The 26,395-nt window shown below is 39.4% G+C and overlaps 5 protein-coding genes across 20 annotated transcripts in view; 2 read left to right on the forward strand and 3 right to left on the reverse strand.

The window, feature by feature from the left end:
* The window catches only part of LOC111597779, a 37,754-nt gene extending 36,953 nt beyond the window's left edge, over positions 1 to 801 (reverse strand). For all 9 annotated transcript variants that reach the window (XM_030225308.1, XM_030225305.1, XM_030225311.1 and 6 more), the window contains exon 1: positions 309 to 801. The gene's annotated coding sequence lies outside the window, so the exon portion shown is untranslated. The remainder of the gene's footprint in view (positions 1 to 308) is intronic.
* Positions 802 to 1,382: 581 nt separating this feature from the next.
* LOC111598080 (osteopetrosis-associated transmembrane protein 1) lies at positions 1,383 to 2,662 on the forward strand. Its single transcript, XM_023313126.2, has 3 exons — positions 1,383 to 1,737; positions 1,812 to 1,996; positions 2,056 to 2,662. Exons 1-3 carry the CDS (start codon positions 1,419 to 1,421, stop codon positions 2,455 to 2,457), a joined length of 906 nt encoding a protein of 301 aa, XP_023168894.2. The 5' UTR covers positions 1,383 to 1,418; the 3' UTR covers positions 2,458 to 2,662.
* A 78-nt stretch (positions 2,663 to 2,740) lies between these two features.
* On the reverse strand, positions 2,741 to 7,244 carry LOC111598079 (ras association domain-containing protein 10). 5 transcript variants are annotated; one of them, XM_023313125.2, is made up of 6 exons: positions 7,162 to 7,244; positions 4,646 to 5,202; positions 4,264 to 4,586; positions 4,124 to 4,188; positions 3,980 to 4,066; positions 2,741 to 3,441 (listed from the first exon to the last, which is right to left on the reverse strand). In XM_023313125.2, exons 2-6 carry the CDS (start codon positions 5,195 to 5,197, stop codon positions 2,759 to 2,761), a joined length of 1,710 nt encoding a protein of 569 aa, XP_023168893.2. In that variant the 5' UTR covers positions 5,198 to 5,202; positions 7,162 to 7,244; the 3' UTR covers positions 2,741 to 2,758. The 5 variants fall into 5 exon arrangements, with proteins under 5 accessions (XP_023168893.2, XP_023168891.2, XP_023168890.2 ...); XM_023313123.2 differs by having other exon boundaries at positions 2,741 to 3,396; positions 3,980 to 4,188; XM_023313122.2 differs by having other exon boundaries at positions 2,741 to 3,438; positions 3,980 to 4,188.
* Positions 7,245 to 9,350: 2,106 nt separating this feature from the next.
* On the forward strand, positions 9,351 to 11,251 carry LOC111598081 (arrestin domain-containing protein 17). The gene is made up of 4 exons (XM_023313127.2): positions 9,351 to 9,493; positions 9,881 to 10,377; positions 10,436 to 10,621; positions 10,681 to 11,251. Exons 2-4 carry the CDS (start codon positions 9,925 to 9,927, stop codon positions 11,059 to 11,061), a joined length of 1,020 nt encoding a protein of 339 aa, XP_023168895.1. The 5' UTR covers positions 9,351 to 9,493; positions 9,881 to 9,924; the 3' UTR covers positions 11,062 to 11,251.
* A 787-nt stretch (positions 11,252 to 12,038) lies between these two features.
* Positions 12,039 to 26,235, reverse strand: LOC111598078 (nucleosome-remodeling factor subunit NURF301). 4 transcript variants are annotated; one of them, XM_030225292.1, is made up of 13 exons: positions 26,163 to 26,235; positions 25,094 to 25,551; positions 20,572 to 24,489; positions 20,134 to 20,514; positions 19,751 to 20,077; positions 18,142 to 19,683; positions 17,939 to 18,072; positions 13,859 to 14,312; positions 13,235 to 13,796; positions 13,029 to 13,172; positions 12,601 to 12,964; positions 12,444 to 12,528; positions 12,039 to 12,369 (listed from the first exon to the last, which is right to left on the reverse strand). In XM_030225292.1, exons 2-13 carry the CDS (start codon positions 25,380 to 25,382, stop codon positions 12,164 to 12,166), a joined length of 8,406 nt encoding a protein of 2,801 aa, XP_030081152.1. In that variant the 5' UTR covers positions 25,383 to 25,551; positions 26,163 to 26,235; the 3' UTR covers positions 12,039 to 12,163. The 4 variants fall into 4 exon arrangements, with proteins under 4 accessions (XP_030081152.1, XP_030081154.1, XP_030081153.1 ...); XM_030225294.1 differs by having other exon boundaries at positions 26,168 to 26,188; XM_030225293.1 differs by lacking the exon at positions 26,163 to 26,235 and adding an exon at positions 26,068 to 26,148.
* Between the last annotated feature and the right edge of the window lie 160 nt (positions 26,236 to 26,395).

A 26,395-nucleotide genomic window follows, 5' to 3' on the forward strand; every position in this document is an offset into this window, starting at 1 on the left:
AAACCAGTTATAAAACGACTGCAAAAACGGTATCGACACAGGGAAAGGAGCAATGTTTTATGTTCAAGAAACTGTAAATGCAATGTGTCAGCTTTTGGCCAGGTGTCCCAAGGTAGCGAGCCAGCTGTTCGATCAGTTGCCATAAATATATCACAATTATGCTTGCATTTTGCATTGCGTTGCCTTGGTATTCAACTTCTGCGCAGTGTGACCAGGCGGCAAAGACCGAAGAGAAGCATTTAAAATGCCGCTTTACGATATTTACCATATTTTTTACTTTTTTATCTAATCTAATTCGCTTTACCTACCTATCACAATTTGTTGTGTGCAATAGCAATAGTTCTATGTGCTCTGTAGAAATTTGCCGACACTCACTCACACACACACCCTATGCTTGTTGGTATGTATGCATATGCGAAGTTCAACTCCGGCGCAGCAGCTCTCACTCAATCTCTATCCACGCACAGACGACGACGACGACGCCGCCTTTTTACATTTAATTTTTTTTCTTTTTGCGCAAAAGGAGTGGCGTCCACGTTCACAAGTTTACGTTTGCAGCTTGTTTTGCATTCACTTCAACACATATGAATGTATAGATATGCATATATGCACAATACATGATTATTTAGCAACAATTTCCTTTTTGTCATGTTTTTTTTGCATATGTATATTTAACTCGGGTTTGTGTACTCCGTAGCGAACTGCGTTTTTTTCAGGTCTGTAAATCTGCAAATTAACAGTTATGTATACATGTTCTCATGCATATATCATTAAAATTGCAATTTTGTTTTCAAAAAGGGTCCAACAGACAGTTGTTATTGTTTTTTATAGTTAAAAATCGTTTCGGCTTAATTCATTATTTTTTCTTCTTATTTTATGTACGTAGAAACGCGTCGTCTGAGCAAATATTTTGGTCAACTGTGTTGCGCAGTTCCCTGGGCATTTTTGACCAGGAGGAATGGTCTTTATAAGCTTCACAAACACAGAAAAAATACTTGGTTACTCCGTAGTGTACTTTGCCTGGGCAAACAATTTGAATTATTCAGCTTGCCGTCCGCAAAACACACGTCCGTCGCGGATATTAAAATATTTTTGTATGAACAAAGAAAAATTTCGGTGCCGCTCAATACGCCCCATAACACCGTGCGCCGACGACTCGAACACAACTAACTGTATCTATGCAAACTCATGCAGAATAATCGTGTATGAAAAGAGAGCGAGAACAAGAGAGAGAGAGAGAGGCAAAGGCAAGGGCAAGTAACATGCGAATAACAGCAGTAACCATTATGAAGAGCGCAGAGAAAAAGTAAAGCTGTAACGCTCAAATGGCACTGTTAGCGTTTTACTTTTGAGTGACCATAAACCAACAAATTCGTCAGTGAACAACTATCTGCTGAGCAGCATTCATTCGTCTAAAGATGCGAACTTTTCTTTTAATAATTATAGTTATCTGCATAACAAGGCCCAGTTTATCCAAAAACTGTGACCTTTTTTTGCGCGAATTGGCTAACGCTCAAAAGGACTTCATTTACTGCAACACAAGGTTCTCATTACCTGTAAATGAGATTCGCCTGTGCAATGCATGCAAAGTAACATTTGACCTAATGTCAACCGCATACAATAATCTGATGAAATTTGAAAACTGTTCCAAGATCTACACAGATGCAGATCGCTTGAATATACTAACAACCACACAAAGTTTGATGCAGGGGCTCTGGGACCGAGCCTATTGTGATGGTAAGACTGACTAATTCAAATATGAATCATATGATTTAAGTGATTAATCCATTGTGAACCTAATCCATAAACAGAGTGCTTCAAACACAACAATTCCGATATCTTCACAAACACGTATCGGGAATTCTCGAGCTGCTTGAGCGAAAATCCCAGCAATAAGTGCAGCAAGTGTGTCGTGCAGTACATAGTCATGAACAACTTTTACAAGAATTTGGACAAGGAGAGCAAAGGCAAAATATGCTTTGACATGCAGGATATTGTAAGTGTTAACTACATGTTCTTATTCTGTTTTCACAGTTAACAATTATTATCTTTCAGATGAATAAAACGCGCGTTTTATGGTCCAAGGATCTTAAATGCTGTCAGCGTGAGGTGAAAATGACAACATTTCTAATAACTGTAGTCGTTGTCGCTGTGGTGCCAATTCTTTTTCTCTACAGCGGCGCCATTGTGCTCACGAAGAGGCGCGAGGCTAATCACGGACTGCTCAACGAGCAGGAACCAGGACTGGACGCGCCTTCCACACATCAGCTCATTACAGCTGCATTAATGTCAACGCCGGCGGAGCCGCCAGCTGTTACGGACGCAAAGCTTAATAAAATATCGAAAGTGTTAAACACTAGCTATTCAGATTCATCGAGCGATGATGAACCAGTTCTGAATCCTAAGACTAAGCAAACGACTGTTAGGGGATTCACCGTTATAAGTGCTTGCGCATGACATACACTCACATAAACACATAAACACATGAATGCTGTGTCATTTTTATATGAAAAGTAATAATAATCTACTATATAAATTAGTGTAAACTTTACTAACTATTTCTGTTTAAGTTTATATTTTAATATTGATCAAGAATCTCTTTTTCACTATTTGCGCTTAACAATGAATATATACAGGTTGTTCTTAAGATATAATACAAAAACGTTGCTCAGATTGGAACCAATGTAAATTGTAACAGTACATGAAGCTTAGTCCCATTACATCGAAGAGCTTTATTATAAAAACCAATTTATATAAATTAAACAAGTGTACCAAAGTTCTGTATATCGACGTCAGCCTCGAAATAGGTCAAAAGCGTATTACTTTCGGTACTTGACGAATATCTTGTCATGGGTTGTTCCTCCTTTTGATCTAAAGTTTCAGTATTATCGACTGCGAAAAATAGTTGTTTCTTAAACAATTTGGCATCCGTCTGATCGCTGCCATTGGCATTATTTTTGCTTAGGTTCTTGACATAGTTTTGTCTTCCTTCCTTTTCCTGTAGATTTTGTATCAAATGCTCAGCTATGGACTTCCGATGCGCGATCAGGTCTTCATTGAGCTTGAGAGTTAGAGCTGTTGTCGCAACAGCCACTTCGTGATCTGCAGTTGGCATCACTTCCAGCTCATTGCCCAAGCTCTCGAGTACGCCCAACTTAGCCTTCAGCTGCTCATTGGCCACCAACAACTGGCGCTCTATTCTGTAGATGTCGTTCACCTGATTGGCCAAGCTCGTATCCAATCTGTCGATCTGCTGCAGCACCTCGTCCTTCGTGTGATAGGCGTGGCGCATCTGATGCTTACGCACCTTGGCATGCAGACGCAGCAACTCCTCCTCCTCGCGTTGCAGTCGCATATTTAACGTGTAAACCTTTTCCAGCCAATAAATATTCGCATCTATCGAAATATTAGAAAATGTCTCACCGGGTTGTTTAGCATCTACTAGAAATATATATATGTTTTTTATTGAGAACTCGTTATGTACTAAAATTCCATTTAAATTGTACTAAAAGAGTACAAATATAGACATTTATACTAAAACTTTGCTCAAGTTACTTCAAGCATCTACTTAATTTATACCATACTGGTACTAAAAATGTACTAAATTTGTCCCATTGTTTTGAAGTTGTTCTAAAATGGTGCCATAAAAATACAAATTTATTGAAGTTGTACTAAAAATGTACTAAAATACTGAAGATGAACCAAAAGATAATAATTTTAAATTGTTCAAAAATTGGTACTAAAAAGTTACTAAAATTAAAATATATCTAAAACGAAACTACAATTTATTGAAATTTACTAAAATAGTAAAACGTGTTCCGAATGCACAACAAAAAATGTACTTAAAAGTGAAGCAGTACTAAAAATATATTAAAAGTGTTAGGAATTGTACAACTCATTATTTATTGGGTTCTTTAACTACACTAAAACTGTTCTAAAACTGTGCTAAACATTGTAATTCCTACATTGTAGCTCTTACCTTCTTGCTTACATGCGGGCTGTGGCCCGAGTTTGTTGGAGCTTCTTACGCATTCCAGCTGGTCTTCAAAGCCAGGTACATCTAGTTCTTTATCTGGTGCTTTACCTAGTGCATTCAAGTATGTATCGATCATATAGTTCTTACCCAACTTCAGTGCCCTTGCTCGATGCTTTTCGTCCTCAATCTTCAGGATTTGTTGCTCCTTTTGACTAGAGATTGCAGTGAGAGATAGAAACGTGGAGAGCTATTCTCAGAAAGAGAGAGTGCGAGAGATTCGAACTTACTTCAGCAGGTAGATTTGTCTCTTTATGGTCTCATCCTGGGCCATTATAATATTCATAAGATGCTCATTCGGATTCAGAGTGCCAGGCTGTGTCTGCAATTGCTTAGTTTGCTTTGGTAATGCTGGACCTGCCGTCGTCACGCCAGTTCTATGTGCTTTTCCACGCCTTCGACGGTATCGTTCACTTCGGGAACTGCCCACGGGACTGCCCATGCCGCTGTCCTTATCGGTTGACATGGATAGCATCGAGAACATTTGGTTCTCCATCTGATTACAGATGCGCGCTGTAGAGTCGACTGCAAGATTCCTGAGCTGGAGCTCGCACTGGAAGTAGGGTTTTTTTATGTTAATACGGAATATGGAAGTTGAAATCTTTGGATTACCTGATTTTTGGCCAGTTTGTCAGCAGTCGGAATGACATCCATTAGTCGAGTGCTACCATCTAAATATTCCTCGAATCGACTGTCCCGCAATTGTTTAACAATTACATATTGATGTAAGTTGGTATTGAGACCCTTGCTATAAGAAGTTTGTTCATTTTCTTTGGTATTTGTTCTTAATGTTGCTTTGTGGCTTGTGTTTTGGCTAGACGTCTGAATGGATCTACCCAATTTGTGGCATAACGTGTGGTATATTGGTAACTGCTCATTGCTCTTTCCCTCGAGATCTTTATAACTGAGTAGCGCACATATCAGATCGGTGCATGTCGTGCTCGGATCAACACCAGAGACCCAATGTTTCTCGCCATCCATCGTGACCGAAACCAGATCTGGCAAGCTATCCCTAGCATTATGCACATCGGGGCTCATATCAATGTCAGCATTACAAGAAATTTCCCGGTTTTGTTTGACAAAATGTGCGTAATTTGAAGTGGGAGCAACGACAGAGACCGAGGCTTTCTTCAAGGATACTGATTCCTGCTTCAGCATTATCATTGGCACTGAGGGGAGTCAGAGAGAGAGAAAGCAACGAGTTAGTCTTAAAAACCAAAGATTTTCTTACATTTGTTCACATTTGTTGTAAAGCAAATGAAAACAAGTTGAAGAGGAAACAGCTTCAAAGACTGAATTCCTTTGGCTTCTCAGCTGAGTCACAAATCAAAGCGAACAAAGAGGTACTTCCGTAAGAGAACTGCGTCTGCTTTGTTCAATTTCCTAAATGAAATGGATATTTACAAAGCTCTGCAGAGAACAAGAAACCAAAAGTGAGCTCTGGCTGAGAGTGCCCGACTAGCGAATACCCTGAACCCTGCACCTAGTATTAATCACATATATAATGGCGTAGTGTAGATGAATATCTATATATTTCGACTTATATTTTGGTAGGATAGAGAAAGGAACGTGTACAAAAAGGTGGGAAGGAAGGGAGAAGGGGAATCTACACATTAAATTTAAACACTACAGCTACAGCAAGTTGAACTATCGATTCTTATCGATTTTAAGGTAGGAGTTATCGAAGCAAAATTATAAATTATTACTATAGAATGTTTTGGAGAACCTAGCCTTATATATATCTAACGATACACTATATGTAGTACACTATATATAGTATTCATAGTATGTATAACTCAGGAATATATATACTATATATAGTGTCTAGTGCCACGCCTTCTGCTGTCTGTTCTGCTCATTTTCCCTGCACACCTATTTTCTATAGGAATACGAATTTAGACCAGCATTTGACGTTTCGTAATGTAGTTCTAGATATACACTCTTAGGGAGTTTATTACACCTAATCTACATAAATGTAAACGACAGTCTTTATGTATGTAAAGAGCGTCTCTTTACTCTGATTAGCAAATTAGAATGGGCGCTGGGAAGAAGTCTATGTGTATACACAGATATATATATATATATACATAGTATGGGGTGTATGTTGTGACTCGAGCAGAATTACAAATCGCCGACACCATGGCATTTTGGCCACTCTACGACTCTACGGCTCGTTAGTAACCAGACAGCAGCAGGTTTACCACACCCAAAACGAAGTTTGTTTGGCATTTAAAATGGAAGCACTAAAATGACCAGAGTAATTTATCGCATTCATAGTACGAACTGATCAACTGGCCAACTCAGCTTGCAAGTGTACACAAATCTTTAACTTCCATTAATAATGGCTAAATTATGTCGAGAGCGTGGAATTAAGTTGGGGCTTAGAAAGTTACAACGAATCATTGTAAAGTACGCATGAAGCTTAGCCCACAGACAATTTTAAGGGAATATAATTTGGAAAAGTTGGTAAGTACCACGTAGAGTCAGGTGCTGACTGACTGTGTGATAATCGCTCAAGAGAATAAATTGTAAAGACTAAGAAATTCTAAAGCTGTATCACAAAGGTAGTTCAATAAAAGTGATTTAACCGCAATATTTTTTGGAACTAAAGCTGTATTTTGGGAACTATAGCATTTTCGAATAATCTCCAAGCTTCCAGTAAGCATTGCGCCAAATCTATATACTCCTATTAATTTGCGAACGTGTAGCTCAATAACTCTTAAGCTGTGCAATACACAGCTTCCATATTTCATTTTGACACGCCCACAAAAGGCATAAATATGGCATTCAAACAATCTCCGACATTGAACACAATCCAAATACTCCTTTCTATTCGGGAACGAACGAGCATAACAGCTCTTTTGATTTACATAAAAGTGGCAATTATAACGGTTCTTATTTCTTAAGCTAACACAGAAGAAAAACACATAAACTACACGCTCCAAAGCGCTTGTTATTGTTGTTGTTCGACTTGTTCTTTGGCACTGTTTATTGTTGTTTTTGACTACCGATTTAATGTTTCGCCCAATTATTTCACAGACAGTCATTAAGAACTTGTTACGATTTGAAACAGCGCACAATTTCTTTAAGTATTTATATTTCATTTATATATTTATATATAAGCATACATCGACTTATGTGTTTTCTGGTATTTACACCTGCTACAACTGCTTGCTGGCCCGCCGCCAAGCCCAACCAACTCTTTTGGCGTCGTCTCTATAACTGAAGACAAAATCCAAAAAAAGAAAGAAAAATAACAAAAGAAAAAGCTTTCAACTCTCAGGTGCAGCTTGAAGAGAAACTCACGCTTCACGCTGAAGAGCTTCAAAACAAGCCGCACATTACTTATATACATACATACTTACATACATATATACGTTCATTGGCAGTGGGCCAACTTAGCTAATACTGTGTCAACGCTCACACAGACTCAAGTTTTTTTTATACACAACGAAACACAAATTGGTGTGCTGCTGAGCTCTTCGCTCTTCTTGCAGTATGTCACATACACAAAGATGACTCAATACAACAAAAAATAATAATAATCTTGTACTTCTGTTCTCTTCACTCTTACTACAACGTTGTAGCTTAGTTAACGTAGCGGAGCTATGCTCAAGCACTTCAGCTGAGACATTCGCTCGTACACACAAACACAAACAGAATTTGATGTGTTGCTGCTCTCTTCGCTCTTCTTGCACTGGAGCACACACACAAATCATTCAACCAAAAAAGTTCTTTTCACTCTTAATGTAACATCGCAGCTTTGTTAACGTAACGGACCCAGACTCGAGCACTTTAGCAGGCACACACGCACACACACAAGCACATTGTCATGCAATACAATGGTACCCAAAAATGTGTGTGTTTTTGTAAACTCCGCTCCAGTTGCAGTGTGTCACACACACAGAAGTCAAAAGTTCTTGTGCTTCTCCTCTCTTTACTCTTAATGTAACGTCAAAGCTTAACTGATCTGGTCTCGCCAGCCGCATAAATTTTATGCTGCTTTAGCAGTCAATCGACTGTTTGTTTGTTTGCTTGCAATTGCTGCAAAGTGTTATGAAACTAAAGATTCAGGTGTATAAATAGTGAATAAAAACACAATTACAAAAAGCTTTTATGTGTAGCAGAGCCGTTTGTATCTATCTAACAAGTTTACCACTTTTCCTAAGTTATCCAACTGCAATCGTCAAGTCTGGTTTTGACTTCGTTTAGTCCATTTAAAACGTGACGTCGTCCTTCCTTCCCTTCCTCCTCATTGCTTGCACTTGCAAAAAGTTGTTATTTTTTCATGTCGTCAAGTTTTTTTGCTACGGTTTTTAACCTTTCACTTTCAGTTTAGTGGTTGTAACTACTGCAAAAGTTACCTAAAATTATAATAACTTGTGAAGCTGATTTTAAAAGCTCACAATTTCGGTGTAAAGTTAAGACTAAATAGTTTTTAAAGATTTATCATGTCTGATCTTTCTTATAATTAAATGTTTTTAACGAAATTTTTTTAAAATATTAAATTAAATGTAAATATTTTAATTTGGTTTGCTCTTAAGAAAATATTTAAAAAAAATATATTATATTAATTCCATTTAACAGTATATTATAATTATTATGACCAAAAAACTATTGCACAAACATAATAAAAAAAGCTTTAGTCAAAACATTGATCATAGTCGCATAATTTGAATTTGGTCTTATATTCACCCCCAACTTCACCACTCTGAGTGCAAATAACTAACGCTGCTAGTGTCAAGCTTAATTCACCTCTCTCTCTGTCTCTCTCTGCTCTCCCAATCGCTCTCTGAGCAATTCAAACTAGCTTCAAACCTGTATTTTGGCTCAGCGTCAACACAACAGACATTTATAAGCCTGAATGTATGTACTTAAAAAAAGAGCTTAAATAGAGATGTGCAAATTACAAATATTTAAGTTCTGCCAAAACAAGAAGCGAATTGTATATTTATTAAATATTTTGTGTTAGTAAAAGTTGTAATAAGACTTTCAATAGAAATTTGCTAAAAAGGATAAATGTTTCATTTATTTTTTTTTTTGGTTCTATTCAGCTCAAGTTTAATATTAAATGTATACTATTTATATATGTATTCATTTCAAACAGGAAAATACATTTAAATAATTGTTTACATTTATTAAATGTTGATATATTTTGATTTTCATTCTAAATTGTTGGATAAAATGGGACTCAGTAGCGTAGCTTTCATTAGCTCAGTCTGCTCGCATGAGTAAGCACGTACCTGTACCATCTCTAGAAATGATGCCGAGTCGACTAAGCTAGCTGAAAATCGTAACAGCTTTAGTTGTTAAACAATCGTCAGTGCGCGCTGTTAACTTGTTGGAGCGGCCCAAAAGCGCTTGCGCAGCTGAGATAGTTTAAAAATAAAAAAGAAAAAGAGGAAAATAAAAAATCAAGAAAAATACATAAAGCAATAATAGCGCAACGTACGAAGCTAGGTACGAGAGGTATTCAAACAAAACGTCAATGAGTATATGAGTGTATTCGGGCATTGTACGAGTATATAAGCATTTTGGCGTTGCACCCACGTTTATAAAGCCACAAACGGATTGTTCAAACGAAAATATGTATATATTGTATATATTGTGTATGTCGCGTGTGGGAATGTGTGTGTGCGTGTGTGTATAATGAAGCTCAATCTGCAGCGACACTTAAAAAGGGAAAAGCTTTGATTGCGTCGATTTTTGCATCGTTTAATGGCAATTAAAAATTATTGTAAATTTCTCTCCGACACAAATAGTTCATTAGATATGTGTATCTAAAAAGCATTTAAAACTTAACTAAGCTATACTAATTCATCGTTTTTTCCTACCTATATACAACAGGTATTTCAAGGTCATAAGCGTATCTGAACTCTTAAAGCAGAAATATGCCTCGAAAATTATTGAAATTTCTGATTATATTCGATAATACGTCGCTGCTGTACTTTCCGGGTCAGTTTCTGTCGGGACGCGTACTTATTGAGCTACAAGATGAGACACCTGCTCTGGGTCTGCACTTCCATGTGGTGGGCGAGGGCGTGGTGCGCGCAGGTGGGCGACAGGAACGCACCTACGACAAAGAGAATTACATAGACTTTCGCATGCGCTTACTGGGCGATGTGGATCAGGGTCCTGCAATACTATCGCCAGGCATACATAGTTTTCCCTTCAAATTGGGTCTGCCCATCGGCTTGCCTTCGACATTCCTGGGCAGCTTCGGTTGGATACAGTATTTCTGTACCGCAGCATTGCGCGAACCCAAAGGCCTGACACACAAGAACCATCAAGTGTTCATCGTTATGAATCCCATTGATTTGAACCTGGAGAAGCCTATACTATCGGTAAATAAAGTATTGTATTGTACTTTAAAGGAAACTGCTAATCCTAAATTCTCTATAGCAACCCTTCACCTGCGAGGTGGAACACAAACTGGGCGTTGTTGCCTGCGTGGGTGGAGGTCAGATCAAATGTCGTGTGGTCCTGGATCGTGGTGGATATGTGCCCGGCGAGAATATACTCGTCACAGCATTCATATCCAATGCTAGCAACGTTACCATAAAACGAACCAAGGCATCGCTAACTGAGGTAAGTTCAGAAAAGTACTCGAAGCTTAATGTTCTGTCTAATCAAATCTTGTCTTATAGACTATTGAGTATTTGGCTCGCGGGAAGACAGTTCAAACGGAAAAGCGCGCCTTAGCCGTCTTGGTGCGTGGCAAGATACGTCCGGGCGGCAAGGACGAGTGGCACAATGACAGCCTCTATGTGCCGCCGTTGCCGCCAACCAATCTCCACGGTTGCCATCTGATCAAAATTACGTACGACGTCTTCTTCGTCATCGAGCCGAAGTCTCTGGAAAAGGAAATCAAATTGCAGCTGCCAATTGTATTGGCCACATATCCATTCCGCAATAATGCTAATGACGTCTCCAATACATGGCCCGAATCTGTGCTGAAGCCGGACACACATTACCCTTCGACATTGCCCATATTCCGTCCGTGGCTACATGAAAAGCCAAATGCATAACAAATACGATAACCGCTCGATGCGATGCAAGCAAAACAAATAGTTGTTGGATTAATATTTTTTGCCATACATTAATTTATAACTTATTTAACTCTTAATAACTTGTAATATTTCAAGGATGACAAAACTAAAAAAATCAAATAAGTGGGCTCTAGTCGGGCGCATCCGACTTGGAGATACCCGAAAAACCCCGCAATGAGCTGACGTCGTTTCAATTATTGTTTGCTTTCATATATATAGATATATATATCCGTACAATCTGCACCATGTGCAACACTTATACAGGTATGTATGCTACCTCTTCCCTTTACCTACTATTTATAGCTCTATCTAATTCGCTCGATCTGAGCCTTAAAACTTTTATAGCATTTGTTTTATGGTAATTTACTAAGTCTACATCTGAGCTTTTTAAATATTACTAGATTTCATATATTCCACATCACAAACCGTTATTCAGTGCACAACAATTCAAGTTACTTTTATCTGTTTTATTTACAAATATAATACAATTGCTCGTTCACTGACACAAACTCGCATTAGGCGTTCATAAGTGCAGGCAATATAGTGATAAATCCTCTAAATAATATTCATATTCATATATATATACTATATACTACATATATTGTTATATTTTGTACATACATATGTATCAAAACAAATGCATGTGTGTGTGTGGTGTGTGTTATTTATTTACATATCATTTTTGGCTGTACATAGGCAAAACTACTTGGATTGTTGTTCTTGTTCTTCACATGAAGTTCAACTTAAAATTGTTTGAAATTAATTACGAAATTCATATTCCGTTTATATTTATAAGATAAAAGAATACAACTACTTATATATTAGCTTCAGTTAATGTTATATACTTATATAATGTATATATATTTAAAAATACAGTAATATGTATATTAGAGCAGGCTAACCTCTACGTATATTTAAATTTAATTGTAGTAAAAGTATTTATTTTTTATTTTTACCTATATAAAATCATTATTTTTTTTGCTTTTTCTTTTGCTTTTTATAATGGTTGTGATGAACCCAACTAAATCCATTGCAACCGGTGCCAATTGTATGAACAGCCAAAGCTTCGTTCCAATGACTTTTAATTGCCTTGACCAACAACATTTTCTCGAAAACTTTTGATTTTTTGTACAAAAAACGATTCAAGTGCTTCAGCACACTTGTAGAATGAGGACTCCTTTGGGTTATAATAGCGGCAGTTATCAAAGATTTTCGTCATATCGCCAATGAACTCAGCGAGCTTACTGTAGGTGTTTGATTCGAGTTTCGTTTCCATCTGCTTGAGATCTGTGCATGAGAGAAGCAAGTCGAAGATTTTAGACTAAAATTTACAGTTTATATAACAATATAGAAGAGCATACCCATAGGCTCCTTAATCACTTTGTAATAGTCCGGTGCCTCTTTCGGATCAACCGGCTCCATAAATGGCCAGGCACTTTTGTGGGACTGCAAAAGAGAAATATAATTGTTGGGTCAGAGACAAAACTAACTTGACTTCAAAGCTAATTGACTGGTTACCTGTATTTGCTTGATTAAGCTTTTGAGTTCAATAACTTCACTCTGCGTTAGACTCTTTATATTTGCAATATTCGCATCCGAATTCCGCTGGCACTCCGGGCAAACGTACTCGTCAATATACTCCGCTTCGCTTTGGACAATACCAACGCAACGACCATGGAACCAGTCCTGGCACTTATCACAGCAAATATAAAATTGTGATTCATCGTAAGGCTGCCGACAGCTGCAATAAAGTTGTTGAGTTTCACGCGCCTTCTGGCAATCGGTGCAAATGAATTCCGTTAGCTTTTTGGACGCCTCCTCGGTAATGTTAACACAATCACCATGGAACCAATTGCTGCACAAGTCGCAACCAACATAGAATCTATAATTATAAAAAATTTAATTTAATAAGTACTATAAGATATATGCACTGCGCATTGCATTACTTGGTGTCATCATAAGGTTTGCGGCATATACAATATAGCTTCTCCTTCTTGCGAGTCAACTTCTTGGGCCGACCAACTCCGTGCCTGTTGTGCAGTGTTGTCGGCTCAGCGCCAAGACTGCGGCCAATTGACGGCTTGCTGTGCCTGCAATTCAATTGATATTTTATAGTTTCGCCATAGAAAACAAGTTTATAACTTCTACTAACCGTTTGAGCTCTGTATTTTGATCCATCAGACGCTCAGTGAACACTGACGTGCGCTCATTTTCGATTGGCTTCTCTGGCGTTGTTGTGCTCATGGCCCGCACATGCCGATTGGATTTGGCCTCAACTTCCTCGCGAATTTCATTTTGTAAATTGCGTTCGAGCAGCGAACGTTTTCGCAAGATGCTCTTCTTTAGCAAGTCTTTATGGCGTTCCAACTGCGTTTGCTTGGGTTCACTCAGGTTTGCCGCATCCTCCAAAGGCAGTGGCTTTCGATTGCTTTTAACTGCGCTATTGTTATTCTGGCTAACGGTGGGCAAGCCATGATGACGTTTAGACGGTGTACGTATCTTCCATTCATCATCGTCGTTATTGTTATGCCGCGAAGCAGTGCGTCGGCGATTAGAGGTGCTGGCGCATTCACTTATAGAATTCGATCTATTTGCTGATGGCGTCCATTCGCCCAAGTTCTGCGAATTTTGCTGCTCCTGCTTCAGGCGCATGTTCACCAATTTCTCCTTCAGCTCTGGACTCAGATTGCCTTGATTGAGTACATTTGTTATAGCTATAAAAGATTTTTCTTAGATGAGTATATAGTCAAGTGATTTACTTGATATATTAGCTTACTTTCTTGTATGTAGCCGCTGGTTACGACAAAATCTTCGGTTCGCTCATTCTCGCTGCCTTGCAGTAAGGATGTCGCACAGAGATCGCCTGATGATGCCACTACGGCATAGTCTACGTTCGCCTCCGTAGCAGTTGCTCCAGCTGTGTTGTTGTTGTAGTTGCTGTTGTTGTTGTTGTTGCTGCTGCTGCTGCTGCTGCTGCTGCTGCCGCTGCTGCCGTTGTTGTTGTTGTTGATAATGGTGGTGGCGGTGGTTGTTGTTGTGATGCTATTATGCTTATCAGCTTGGGCAAGACAACTGGAGTCGAGGTCGACTTCGATGCCATTGCCAGAGGCACTTGTGCTGTTTGCTGCGGAGCAACTGTCGTTGGCTGGGGCAGCCTCCTCATTATTAGCTGAAGGCGCGGTGGCGTCGTTGTCGTTGTTGTTGCTGTTGATGCTGGTGTTATCGTTGGTCTGCAATATATATCGATTGACGGCTTTAGCACTATCAAATTCATTTAATTTCTGCATATGATCATGATTAGATTGTTCATTAACTACAGGTAGCTCTTCACATTCCGCCTCTGACTTAAAACTAACTTCATTATTGTTGCTGCTGTTGTTATCGTTGTCGTTGTCATCGTTGTTATTGTTATTGTTATTGTTGTTGCTGCTGTCGTCGCTGTTGCTGTTGTTGCATGCATCATCATTACTTGCATCCGCGCTAACCGCATCACTTGGGTTAGCCAACGTCACAGTGGCTTCGCTTGGTGTTTCAGCGATTGTTGGGGAAACTGTTGCTAGAGCTTTTTCCTTCTTACGCGGCGGACTGCACACAACAATAATTTCATCGTCATCATCATTGTTGTCAGGCTTAGCTTGATCACCGCCTGGCACAACATAATTCGAGCTTACAACGTACACAATTGAGATGCCACCAACCTAATTGTATATCGTATAACATCATATTATTTACACCAAACAATATTCAACTAATTTATATATATATATATATAGTTCTATAGTTATTTATGTCGATAGTTGCTAATTAAGGTATGTTAAATGGTAGATATGATAAGGCACCTACCTGGCTTTAATCAGAGATCAGTTGTAGTATTTATTCCAGGCAACCTTTTTACGATTTTGTTATGGTTTGTAGTAGTTTGTGGTTGAGATGTTGTTGTAGTAGTTGGTTTTTGACGAAGAGATTAACACGTGATATTTTTTTTTCATTTTTTGGGAGTTGTAGTTGTTGACACACGGATTTTTTTAGGCAATGCATTTGATAACGTTTTGGATTGTTTTCATTTTTTGGTTTGGTTTTTTTTTAAGTAGTGGCAGCATGGATTTATATATTTTAAAGGTATTCGAAATTGATTTTTAATGGTACAAAGTTAGTTCTTTAAAAAAAAGCTTGCTTTTAAAATATTTATTATGAAAATTGCGGCAAAAATGTTTTAATTTTTGAACGTCTTTTCGTGTAGCTTCGTGTAGTATGAGCTATGATTGATTGATTGATTGACTGACTGTCTGATACGTTGCGTGTTTTTGTTAGTGTGTGTGTGTGTGAAACTCTGGTATTTAAGTTTTCGTTTTTTTTTCGTTTTTTTTTTAAAGTGTAAAAATTTATTTCGATTTAGATGAGATGATTACAAATATGGTTAAGCCTTTGTGTTATTAATTCATATATATATATAGATATATATATATATTCTTTATAGCTTTTTTGCATGCGCTTACGCGGGACGTAGGGGTAGAAATTCGTCGTTTTTTATTTATTTTTTGCCATTTGGTATTAAAATACCAGCACTGCCTCCGATTCATATATATACATATATAATATATATATGTATTATAAGTCAGCCAACTAAAACTCTGTGTGTGGGTTAATCTCTTCAGCAATATTTATATATATATTTTATAATATATATATAAATTTTTATTTGTTTTTATTAGATTTTTTAAAGCAAATTTGAATTTGGCCATGGAAACAACAAATTTAGTTCGGTCTCTGTTTTTGTTAACTAATTCAACTGATATCTGATTAAAGTCTTTGTTTTTTTTTTAACATATGTAAATCGAGTTTTGTTTTGTTTTTTTTTTCATATATATTTTGCTTACACTGGGAATTACAACGATTTCTTTTCATACATACATTTTGAATTACTGCATATGAATATGTATATGTATGATGTATGCACATACATACATACATACGTACATACATACATTATATATATATAGAAAGCGAGCGCTTTTTGTCAACACAAAGGCCAATTTGCAAATAATCATCCAACTAACTCAGAAACAAAAATTTACGCACCACAGTTTCAATAAAATTATTTGTGCTTAGTTTGTTTAGGTTTTCTTTTTTTTTATATATATTATATATAGAGAAAATAAAGGAAGGGGCTTTGAAAATATGGAGAAAATATATGCGTGTCAAAGCCTTAAGAGTTATTAGTTTTAAATGAAATTGAATTACGCGTTTTGGTTGTTCTTTTTGGACGTCCATTTTTGAGCGTGTGTGACAGGTGTTTACAGGTAGTGTGAGGTTATTAATTTTTTTGGCTAACCCCTCGAATTAACAGTTAGGCGACACAGTTTCTGCTGCAATTTTGTTTGTTTTTTATCTTATGTTAGAATATTTACAATGCATAAAATATTTTGGTTTTAAATTACAAATATTACAAAATTATTGAAAAAAACTTAATAAATTTGTAATTGATTTTTGAATTGAAAATAAAAAATTGAATTAAAGTGATGCCCAACTTTTTACGCTTTCAAAATACTTATTTTGTTTTATAATTTTTTTATTTTGATTTGTTTTTTTATAAATTTATTTTTCTATTTTTTGTTTTGTGTCTCAGTAGAATCTATCAATATAAGAAGTGAGAATTAATAAATGTACAGCTATATATATATATATATACATATATATATAATATATATATTATATATATTTTTTCATTTATGTTTTTAGTTGATCTGCTCTTGAGTATATTGTATGAAAAGAAACAGGATTGGTCATCGTTATTTTGTATATTTCAATACATTTCGTTTATTGCAAAAAGCGCTTTACATACATTACAAGTAACATAGACAATAGAGATAGATAGTTATAAAACCAAAAATGTTGAAAATCTAGGCAAGAAAATTCTACACGCATTTCACGCGTCGTTTGTCTAATACTTTTGCCCTGGTCGCTAAAAATTACGGTCACAGTCTGTTAAATTGCTCGCTAAAAGGTAAAGGTAAAAAAAAACGACAACAAACTCAGTTGAAATGCTCAGGTGTGGGCTGAACCAATGTGCTGAATGTATTATCAACTATCTGCTATTTGTTTTTGTTTTCGTTCTTCTCTTAAGCTTAACGATAAGTATTTAGATGGCATTAAATTAAAATTACATGACTAATTATAAACATAATAAAAAAGGTACTAAAAATTAAACAAATTAAATAAATACGTGTATATTTTAAATGATAATTAAAATTTGTTGAAGAAAATGCACGTTTCTAGAATATATATTCGCCAACTGCACAATATATAATTTATTAATGAGAGTCTGTATATATTTATAGATGTGTGCGTGTGTCTGTGTATGTAGAGGTGTGTGTGTGTGTATGTGTGTAGCATTATGTACGTTTTCTGTGTTTGTATGTTGGAGAATTAGTTGACAAATAATTATATTGCAAAATTAAGCCTTTTTGTTGTGCGAACTATTCGTTGGGCAATTGCTTAAATCACGCTTTTCTCACGTTCCACAGTGGAATGTGTAAACTATTTTTCGAGGATTAACAAATAATTTATAGATACCAAAACAAAAGTAAAAATTAAAAGGAAAATAAAAAATAAATTGATAAATGAAAATTACTCCAAATCATAGCAACATGCGTTTTGTTCTCTGGTAAATGTTAACTTAAAATTATATTTTAAATTATTATTGATATAACAATGTGTCTTGAATAATTTGTCGACTGGTTTGTTGGTTGGTTGGTTGGTTGGTTTAAGCGCTGCCTACGTTTTATTTAAGTGCTTAAGAGTTCCGCGCGTTTTCTCTCTCGCCCCTATATGATTTTTGCATTTAAAAGCTACTCACTTGTTGATGTGTCGCCGTTTGGTGCACGGGCGTTAGGGGCGGCGGCTGTGACGATTGTGCCGTTGTTTCTGGCTGCACGGCTAAATAGATTTTTGTAGGGCCTAAAACGCCTAGCTTGCCATTAGATTCTTGGGCTGATGACAAAAGATATATAGTATTTTAGTGTGTGCAACTTAGCGATATATAGTATATTGAGCATTTACCTTTCATTAGCTGTTGCTTCACCTGCGTTTGCACCAGCTGCAGTTGTTGTGCTGTAAAGTCATTGCCCACAAGTCCTTGCAGCACAATACGTGGTCCGTGCTCCGTTTGCAATACTTGTGCCGTCACACACTTGATCACTGTGCCAGGTGGCTGATTCTGCAGGAGACTCTCTTCAACACTTAAGGGCTGTTGTGCTGGCGCTTGCTGTACCACTTGCTGTACAATATGCTGCTGTGGCTGCTGCGGCTGTTGTTGTGGTTGCGTCTGAACTTGCTGCTGTTGCTGTATAACGACTTGCTGTGGACTTTGTTGCACAACAGTTTGCTGCTGCGTCTGTTTAGCAGGTGAGTTTTGCGGACTCGCTTGGGCTACGGCGGGCGTGGCATTGTTCGTCACAATATGGGCATTGCCATCGCCCTGATGTTTAATATGTGCCACGATTTGAGCTTGATTGTTGCCCAACGGCTTGACAATGACTTGCTGTCCATTAATTGTTGCCACTTGCAATTTGCCTTGCGCCAGTTGTTGAGCCAGCGTTGAGTTGGGTACAAGCACTTGTTGTGTGGCTGTCTCAGCGTTTTCAGTAGTACTGCTCTGTGGTTTCTCTTCGATCACTTGTGGTTGCTGCTGCTGCTGCTGCTGTTGTTGCTGCTGTTGCACCACCACCTGTTTAACAAATTTTGTTTGCGTTGTGGGTGTCGTTTGAACAGTTTGATTGGCTTGCACCACATATTGTTGCTGTGGCTGTACGATGTGTTGCTGCTGCTGTTGTTGTTGTTGTTGCTGCTGTTGTGTTTGTATTTGCTGCTGTACCATTTGCAGGGCTTGACTTTGCGGCACATTGCGTTGCGTAACGATCGTTTGACCAGGACTCAATATTATGCGCTGCCCACCAACAACAATTTGCTGCTGCACGTTGCTTGTGTTAACAATTTGCTGTATCACCTTTTGTGTAGGCTGACTGCCCATCTGCTGGTTAACCACAATTTGTTGCTGCTGTTGCTGTGGTGGCGCCTGCTGTTGGATGTGCTGTTGAATTGTTTGTGCTTGAACAATTTGCTGCTGTTGTACTGTTGCAGTGCCTTGCTGCTGTTGCTGTTGACTTGGTGATGCAGATATGATAACCTTTTGTCCTTGCGAACCTTGTGTGACCAGCAACTTTGAGCCAGGTTGAACAAACAATTGCTGATTCGGCGAAGCAGTTGTTACAACTTTCGGCACAAGCTTCTGAACAATTGGCGAAGCTGTGCTGGTCTGACCAGTTTGTTGTTGTTGCTGCTGCTGCTGCTGTTGCTGCTGTTGCTGCTGTTGTTGTTGCTGCTGCGCAAGCAATAATTTATTTTTCACTTGTGCTAAAGGCAGAGTAACACGTTGAGATGATGCAAGGGTTTGCGCACCCGGTGATTTAGCTATGTTAACATGTTTTACTGCAATTTGTTTGATCACTGGAGATGTTGCATTTACAGCACCCGTCGCTGTTGGCAGCGCATGTGATGCTACCGGCGCAGTCAGTGTTTTTATTGGCAGTTTACCCTTGACACCTGAACGCATGAATTGAATTTATATATACAACAATAAAGATAAATAACAACTGTTTGATGCACTCACTTGATGTCACTGCATTTGATGTTGTTGTCGTTAAGACATGCAGTTTGCCGTCTGGCATTTGCACCAGCTGCTGTCCTGGATTTAGTCCACGAACGCTCACTTTGCCGTCGGGTCCACGTATAATTTGTACTTTGTGTGGCGTGGAAGCGGGTGTCGTTGATGTGGCATTGCCCTGCGATGCATTCGAAGACGGCGAGGGGCTTGTTGCTGACGATGCTGCTGATGCTGAACTGCGAGCCAATTGTGTGGTTGCTTGTTGTATGATGCGCGTTGTTCCATCCGGGTTCTTGACTATCACACGTCTACTACCAATCACTTGTCCTTTAACTGCAAGCATTTGATTATATTAGCAATTTATTAAATTATGAATTTCAAATATTTACCAGGTGTTGATGAACGCGTGACTTCGTTGACACCAATTACTTTACGCTGTTGATGAGCTGCCCGTTGTAGCTTCAATTGCTGTTCCATTTTATCCTTGACATCTTCGCCAGGTTTTGGTGCCAACAGAACCCGTCCACCGCCTGGACTGCCAATGGCGGACACACTAGAACCGGAGCCATTGCTTGATTCCAGTTGCCGCGAAGTCACAGAACGTGTCACAGTGGCTAAGCGTGCCTTTTCTTGCTTCTCGCCAATAAACTTGATTTCCCACAGCTCAAGCTTATCCTCATCCACCCATTCCTCGCTTATTTGTGGTTCTGTCGGTTGGGGGGATTCGGCGCGCTTTCGTTTGCGCAGACCCGAACGGATTGAAGTTACCTCTGAGGAAGTTGACAATTCTTAATTATGAAATCTATCAAATTGAAGCTGTTACTTACCCCTGATAGTCTTTGGCATCTCCAAAGGTATAACAACCTTGCGTCGGAGATAACTCGTCTTCTCACCATAGCGACCGGCGTGCCGTAATTTAAGCAGTTCTAATGTCACGATTTCATTCTCTGTTGTAACCTGATGCTTTCCATCAGCGGATGGCGGCTTGGCAATCATATCATCCCAGCGTAAGCAAGACCATAGGATTCGCAACTGCAATGCTATGCACGACAAAGTTGTGGCATTGGATGTACGATATGACCAGCATGTACGGAACAGAGGCCTAGAGCACTGGTATTGCCAAATGCAGTTATTTTTGGCGGCATGATGAAAGCCACTAGCCGGCGCTTTACCGCCCAGACGGGATAGCTTAAGCAGCTCGTAGCGTGGCAAGACCAAAAGACTACGCTTTTGCTTATGGGTCAGGAAATTGGAAATGAGCGGATAGCGCGCATAATTTGCCTTCTTGACAACTGTTGTCTTATCATCAGCTTTCACAGATTGCTCATACAATTTGGACTCATCACGCAGCAGATAGACGCGACCTCTGGGTGAAGTTGAGGAGTAAACACGTTCATTGCCATTTTCAAAATATTCGCGCTCATATTTGGTGACATCCTCACGTTTAACAGGACGTTGAGTAATGGGAAATCTACGATTTTGCTTGTTGAGCGGTATATCTTTGTCCAAAGTTTGGTCTAATACATCTTTGGTGCCAATATATGCCTTCTTAGGCTTCAGTGTGCGCTTGCGACGCAAGCCGGGAAACATATCAATATCGTCGATATTTGCCGTTGAACTCGCTGCCACAGTCAGTGAATCTTCTGTGCTCTCTATTTCAACATTACTGCACACGTCCATATTCTCAATGTAGTCCATTTTGTCGGAGTCCTGAGTATTTGAGTCCGGATTCAGACTACTTGCTGTACTTTGCTCCTCCTTGACTTGCACCTTCTCTGTATTCTCGGTTTCTTTCAGTAGGCAACCTGTGATCAAATGATCACTAAAGGTGACTGCATGCGCGCGTGCCTGCTCCCAGTCTTGCAGCAAGTCGAGGGGCGCTTCGGTTTCGTGTAATTTGTGATCATCGGACTCATCGATGGCCAATTGGACAGATTCCTTTTTACCCTCTGTTAATTTCTGTTCGAGTATGGACGGCTTTTTCACTGCACCCAAAATCGCTGCCACCGTCTCCTTCGAGCCATTGCCAGCTGTGTGTGCCTTGCGCAGCAGCAACAACAATTCTTTCTTGGCCCGTGCTTTCTGTAGGCAGAGAGGGGAGTAACACGTGTTCTGAGTAATCTGCGAAACAGCATTTGAATTCGTATTGCACTCCTTCGTATAGCAGCGGAAGGTCTTGGCGTAGCGATTCAGTTGACTGAACTGCAAACGCACTGTTTGTATTTGCTTGGCTAGTGAGTTGACGAGATCTAAGTTAACGTTGGATGGAATACTCCTGCCTGAGGATTCTGTGAGGCGCATTAAACGCTTCTCTAGATACGTTTGCTTATGGCTGCCTGTCCCATTAGCTGTTGTTGTTGTTATTAAAAGTGGCTTGATATCACCATCCGCATCCGATTTTATAGAAATTTGTTTCTCGACCTCCGCCAATTTGGTGCGCCGCTCCAGCAAATCATCCAGGCGACATTTGCGCGCCACCTTTGGATAATAGATTCGTCCTGGTTCACACAATGCTTTGCTCACATCAATAACACCATTGACCCGCTCACCAACGTCCTCGACAATATTTACGTGTGTGTACTGTTCGGGCAAATAATGGCACACCTGACCCGCATCATGCACTGTCTTACACTGCTGAATGAAGCGCTGAGTTCGCGGATCAACGAGGATAACTTCATTGACGTTCTTCTCCTCACCTAACGTGTAGTGTACATAGATGCGATTGTGTGTCAAGGGCTGGGCACGTGTACGCCGGACACGAACGCCGCAGCGTCGACTGCTGGATAGCCAGAGCCAACCCCATTGACCATGAACACGATACTCTTCGCCTTTTTGCTTCCAGACCTGATGCTTCAGGCCCAGCGAATATTTGATATAATTAAAAGCGAGACGATTTCGCTCCTCCTCATCGTCACGTTCACGCTTTTCACGCTTCTCCTGCTTTTTGCGCTCTTCACGCTCGCCGCTTGTGATCCGCTGCAGATGCATGTGCCCAAGCTGCTCGTGCCACACATTGGCAAAGACGACGCTCTTCAGCGACGATTGGAACAGCAGCATAACAGCCGCGAAATCTGTGGCCCGTTTGGCATTCATTACAGCATTATTCCACATTTTCTTGTTGGTCAGCCAATTGCTATTCATGAAGGACGCAGCTATGTTCGACTCAAAGTTAAGCAGGGTTTGACGTAGTGTTGTGATAATGTTGTCGCATGTACCCATTGTAATGCCAATCCATTTGAAATCGGAGGCAGTTGTCAGGGAAAATTTGTGGGAGAGATGACGCCGTTTATCGCGCTCCTCATTGCGTTGCGGCTTGTTTAGTGCTATGGGATTGGTGGCGTACTGGTTAACATAGTTCTTAAAGCCCTGCTCCATGCCCAGTTTGAAATAGAGTGTGCCGCTGTTTAATTGATTTGTCTTTTGACGCGTTATCATTTTACTATCTTCAGCTTTCTTAGCGGACTCGCCCGCTTGATCGCTACTTTCTTCTGTTGAAATATTGGACGAATCCTTTTCGAGTAATTCTTGTGTAGCCTCGTTCTCTAGATCTAATAAGGTGCGCTTGTTATGTTTGTGCTCATTGGTGAGCGACTCGGTTAGCTTCATCTGACGCTCTATTTCTTCCTGACGGTCAGTCAGCTGAGAAACAAGTCGAGTCTCCAGCTCTGTTGCATCCAAACGCTTCAGCAGCAACTCCAATTTTGCTGTCGTGCTATAGTACCAACAAGTAACACCGTCGATTTGATCCTCTACAAAAATACGTCGCGCAATAAACCAGTACTTGCGACCATGTCGATCCACGCCGAGACTATCGTGACGTATGAGGACGCCCTGTTTCTCTTGCGTCAGAATACAATCGACAACTCCAGAGACTTTGTGCGAGCGACACAGGCCACACTGCCAGTCCTCTGTAGGTACATCGTTCATAGGCGGATCGACACACTCCAAGTGATAGACAGCGGGGCAGGTTTCGCAACATAATAAATCGCCGAGGCGATGACAAACGCGGCAATGATCATCATAATGTATGGGACCCTCCTGCACCATCACGTCGCGCACCGAGTTGGCAGTTAGAAATTGATCAGCCAAAAACTGCAGCACAACCAGACGATGTTCGACGCCTGTATAGGGATATTCGCCAGTGCTGAGTATTTTGTAAACGTTACGATCGAATTCCCTGTCACTTTCCACATAGCTGCGCAACACTTCTGGCCAGGTAATGGCATCTATCAGGTATAGGCTTATATTAACAGTATCCTTTTGATCGAGCGGCCCAAAATGTGTGCCCTGTACGTCCTCCTCGCGTAATATCGCCTTCAGGAGCATTATATGAACGTCCGTGAGCAGTGCACTCTGCTCCTCACAGACCAGTGCAGCACAAAAGTCCTCAAATCGGAAAGGCGAAAGTCGTACCAAGTGACGAAAGCGTCTCAATACTTCGTAAATACTTACAGCGCGCAAAACATGCGCATTGTCTACAAATAAATCTTCAGACGAGTCGGGCAATTGAAGTGGCTCAAATTCTCGACCTTCTTGCAGCCAAATTGGCTCCGGGCTGGGCGGACGCGGTGGTCGGCCTAAGCCATTTTGTGTAAAACTGCAGACTGAAAACTCGGACTCACTCTCATTGGCAGCATCCAAGCTTTCATCATCGCTAGGCGTAAGTAGCAAATCATCTTCATTATCGGTTTTTTCCTCATCCGAATCACCGAAATCCGAGCCGTAATGATACTCCGACTCGAAACCTGTCACAAATTTTAGACGGGAAAACAATTAGAATTACAATACAATACATAACATCAATATATATATATATATTATATATATATATACATATATATATCTGTGCCTATATGTTCAACATTTACCCTTTAAACGACCAGAGCTCATGCCTGTCATTTTACACCCCTTTCTTCTTCTTTCTAGACCTATTCCTGGCTTTAAACCAGACTTGGTGGAGTCGTTAAATGAAAAAATCGAACGTAAAAGATCGATTTTTGTCACCGATTCCTCGCTTTTATTCTCTTTGGACTCCTTTTGAAGACTAACAGCCTTGCAACTAATTACAATTTGTACAATTTCGTTCAAAAATCGAGGACAATAGCACATTACTTTACTTGTCAATCGGAATGGAGTTTTAACAATTTGCTTTCGTATAAAAAAAGCTTGACAGATTTTTTTCAGACTGCTGAGTCCATTAATATTCACCCCAAATACGTACTACTTAGTGATAATGATCTATGTATAACAATCATAATGGTATTATTATCGTTATCTCATGTTTAGCTCCAATATTACAATGTTTACATTATTTTAATCTATTCCTTTGTTTTGTTATTATATATTTACCTTTTCTTCCTGAATAATTGTTGGTACTGGTGTTAGCGTGAGCGTTCGATTTACGTCCACGGCCCCTTTTTGATCCGCTACCGCGTCCGCTGCGATTGTTGTGGCTGCCGCGACTGCATTCATCGCTTTGTGGTGAGATGCAGCGCGACGCCGATGGAGTGCTTGGCTGGGATTTACCTTCACTGAGATATTTTGGTTTCTTGAGCAGATGATAGTTGAAACGTCCCGATGAGCGCTCGTTTGGCGTCTTTGGCGGGCGTCCACGCTTCCGGCTACCGCGACCACTCATTATATTCTGATCAGCCTTTGCGTCGTTATTGCGTTTGATGCCTTCGCCACCCACTTTCTGCTTAAAACTATCGTACGTACGTGTGTGAAAGTGTTAGCGTGTGTGCGTACTCTGGTATCTCAAATACGATTTATTTCTTTCTTAGCTCTTCTCGAAAAACGCACATTATCTAGAAACACAAAAATAAAGTTTGTTAAAACAAAAACAATTTACTGGTAAATGCAACATCAACTGTAACTGGTATTCGCTCACGTTCATTTGCGCATACAGTTGTATTGACGCATATGTGTATGCATGTACATGTGCAGAAAAAATCGATAAAATTCACAAAATCTCATAGAAATAACATTTTGTTTACAATTCGAATATTAAAAATGTTTGCTAATTGCATATATGGCGCCAAAATAATATACACACACACACGCACAAATCACACAGTTAAGGATGCTTTGCCCTGAGCCAGGTTTGCCAAATTATACATTCTCAATACTTAACGTAGTGCTAGGTACTCGACACACACAATTGTTCGTGTCTGTATGTGTAATTGAATAAGTGAGTGTGCGTGTGTCTATAGAGCTGAAGCCAACGCACATTGTCCGCCATTTATAAAACCGAAAAAATTTTTACAGACTGCCACAGTTATGTGAGATTAGCACAATTGACATTTATATTTAATGCCATTTACCCATTAAACTTGGTATCACATTGCGAACGCGTTGCAATACTTATTTTTTAATATTATTTAACTATTCTTAAGCAAACTGTTGGAGCGACTTTTACCTTACATTTTACTTCTGCACTAGTAACCCGAATAGCGTACAGTCAACCAATCACAGCGCGTCTTTCATTTGCTAATGTCGCAAGCGACATCTAGTAGTCGTTTAACGTACTATATTGTACATGGTTGCATGAGCGTTATACGCAGTGCTGCAATCGGGTTTCTTATCGATATCAGTTAATAAGATCCTAATTTTTCAAATTGGCAATCGAATGACGACTACGCCGGTATCGTT

The sequence above is a fragment of the Drosophila hydei genome, unplaced genomic scaffold (genome assembly GCF_003285905.1).
Source record: "Drosophila hydei strain 15085-1641.00,03,60 unplaced genomic scaffold, DhydRS2 tig00008128-arrow-arrow-pilon, whole genome shotgun sequence".
Taxonomy (NCBI): Eukaryota; Metazoa; Arthropoda; class Insecta; order Diptera; family Drosophilidae; genus Drosophila; species Drosophila hydei.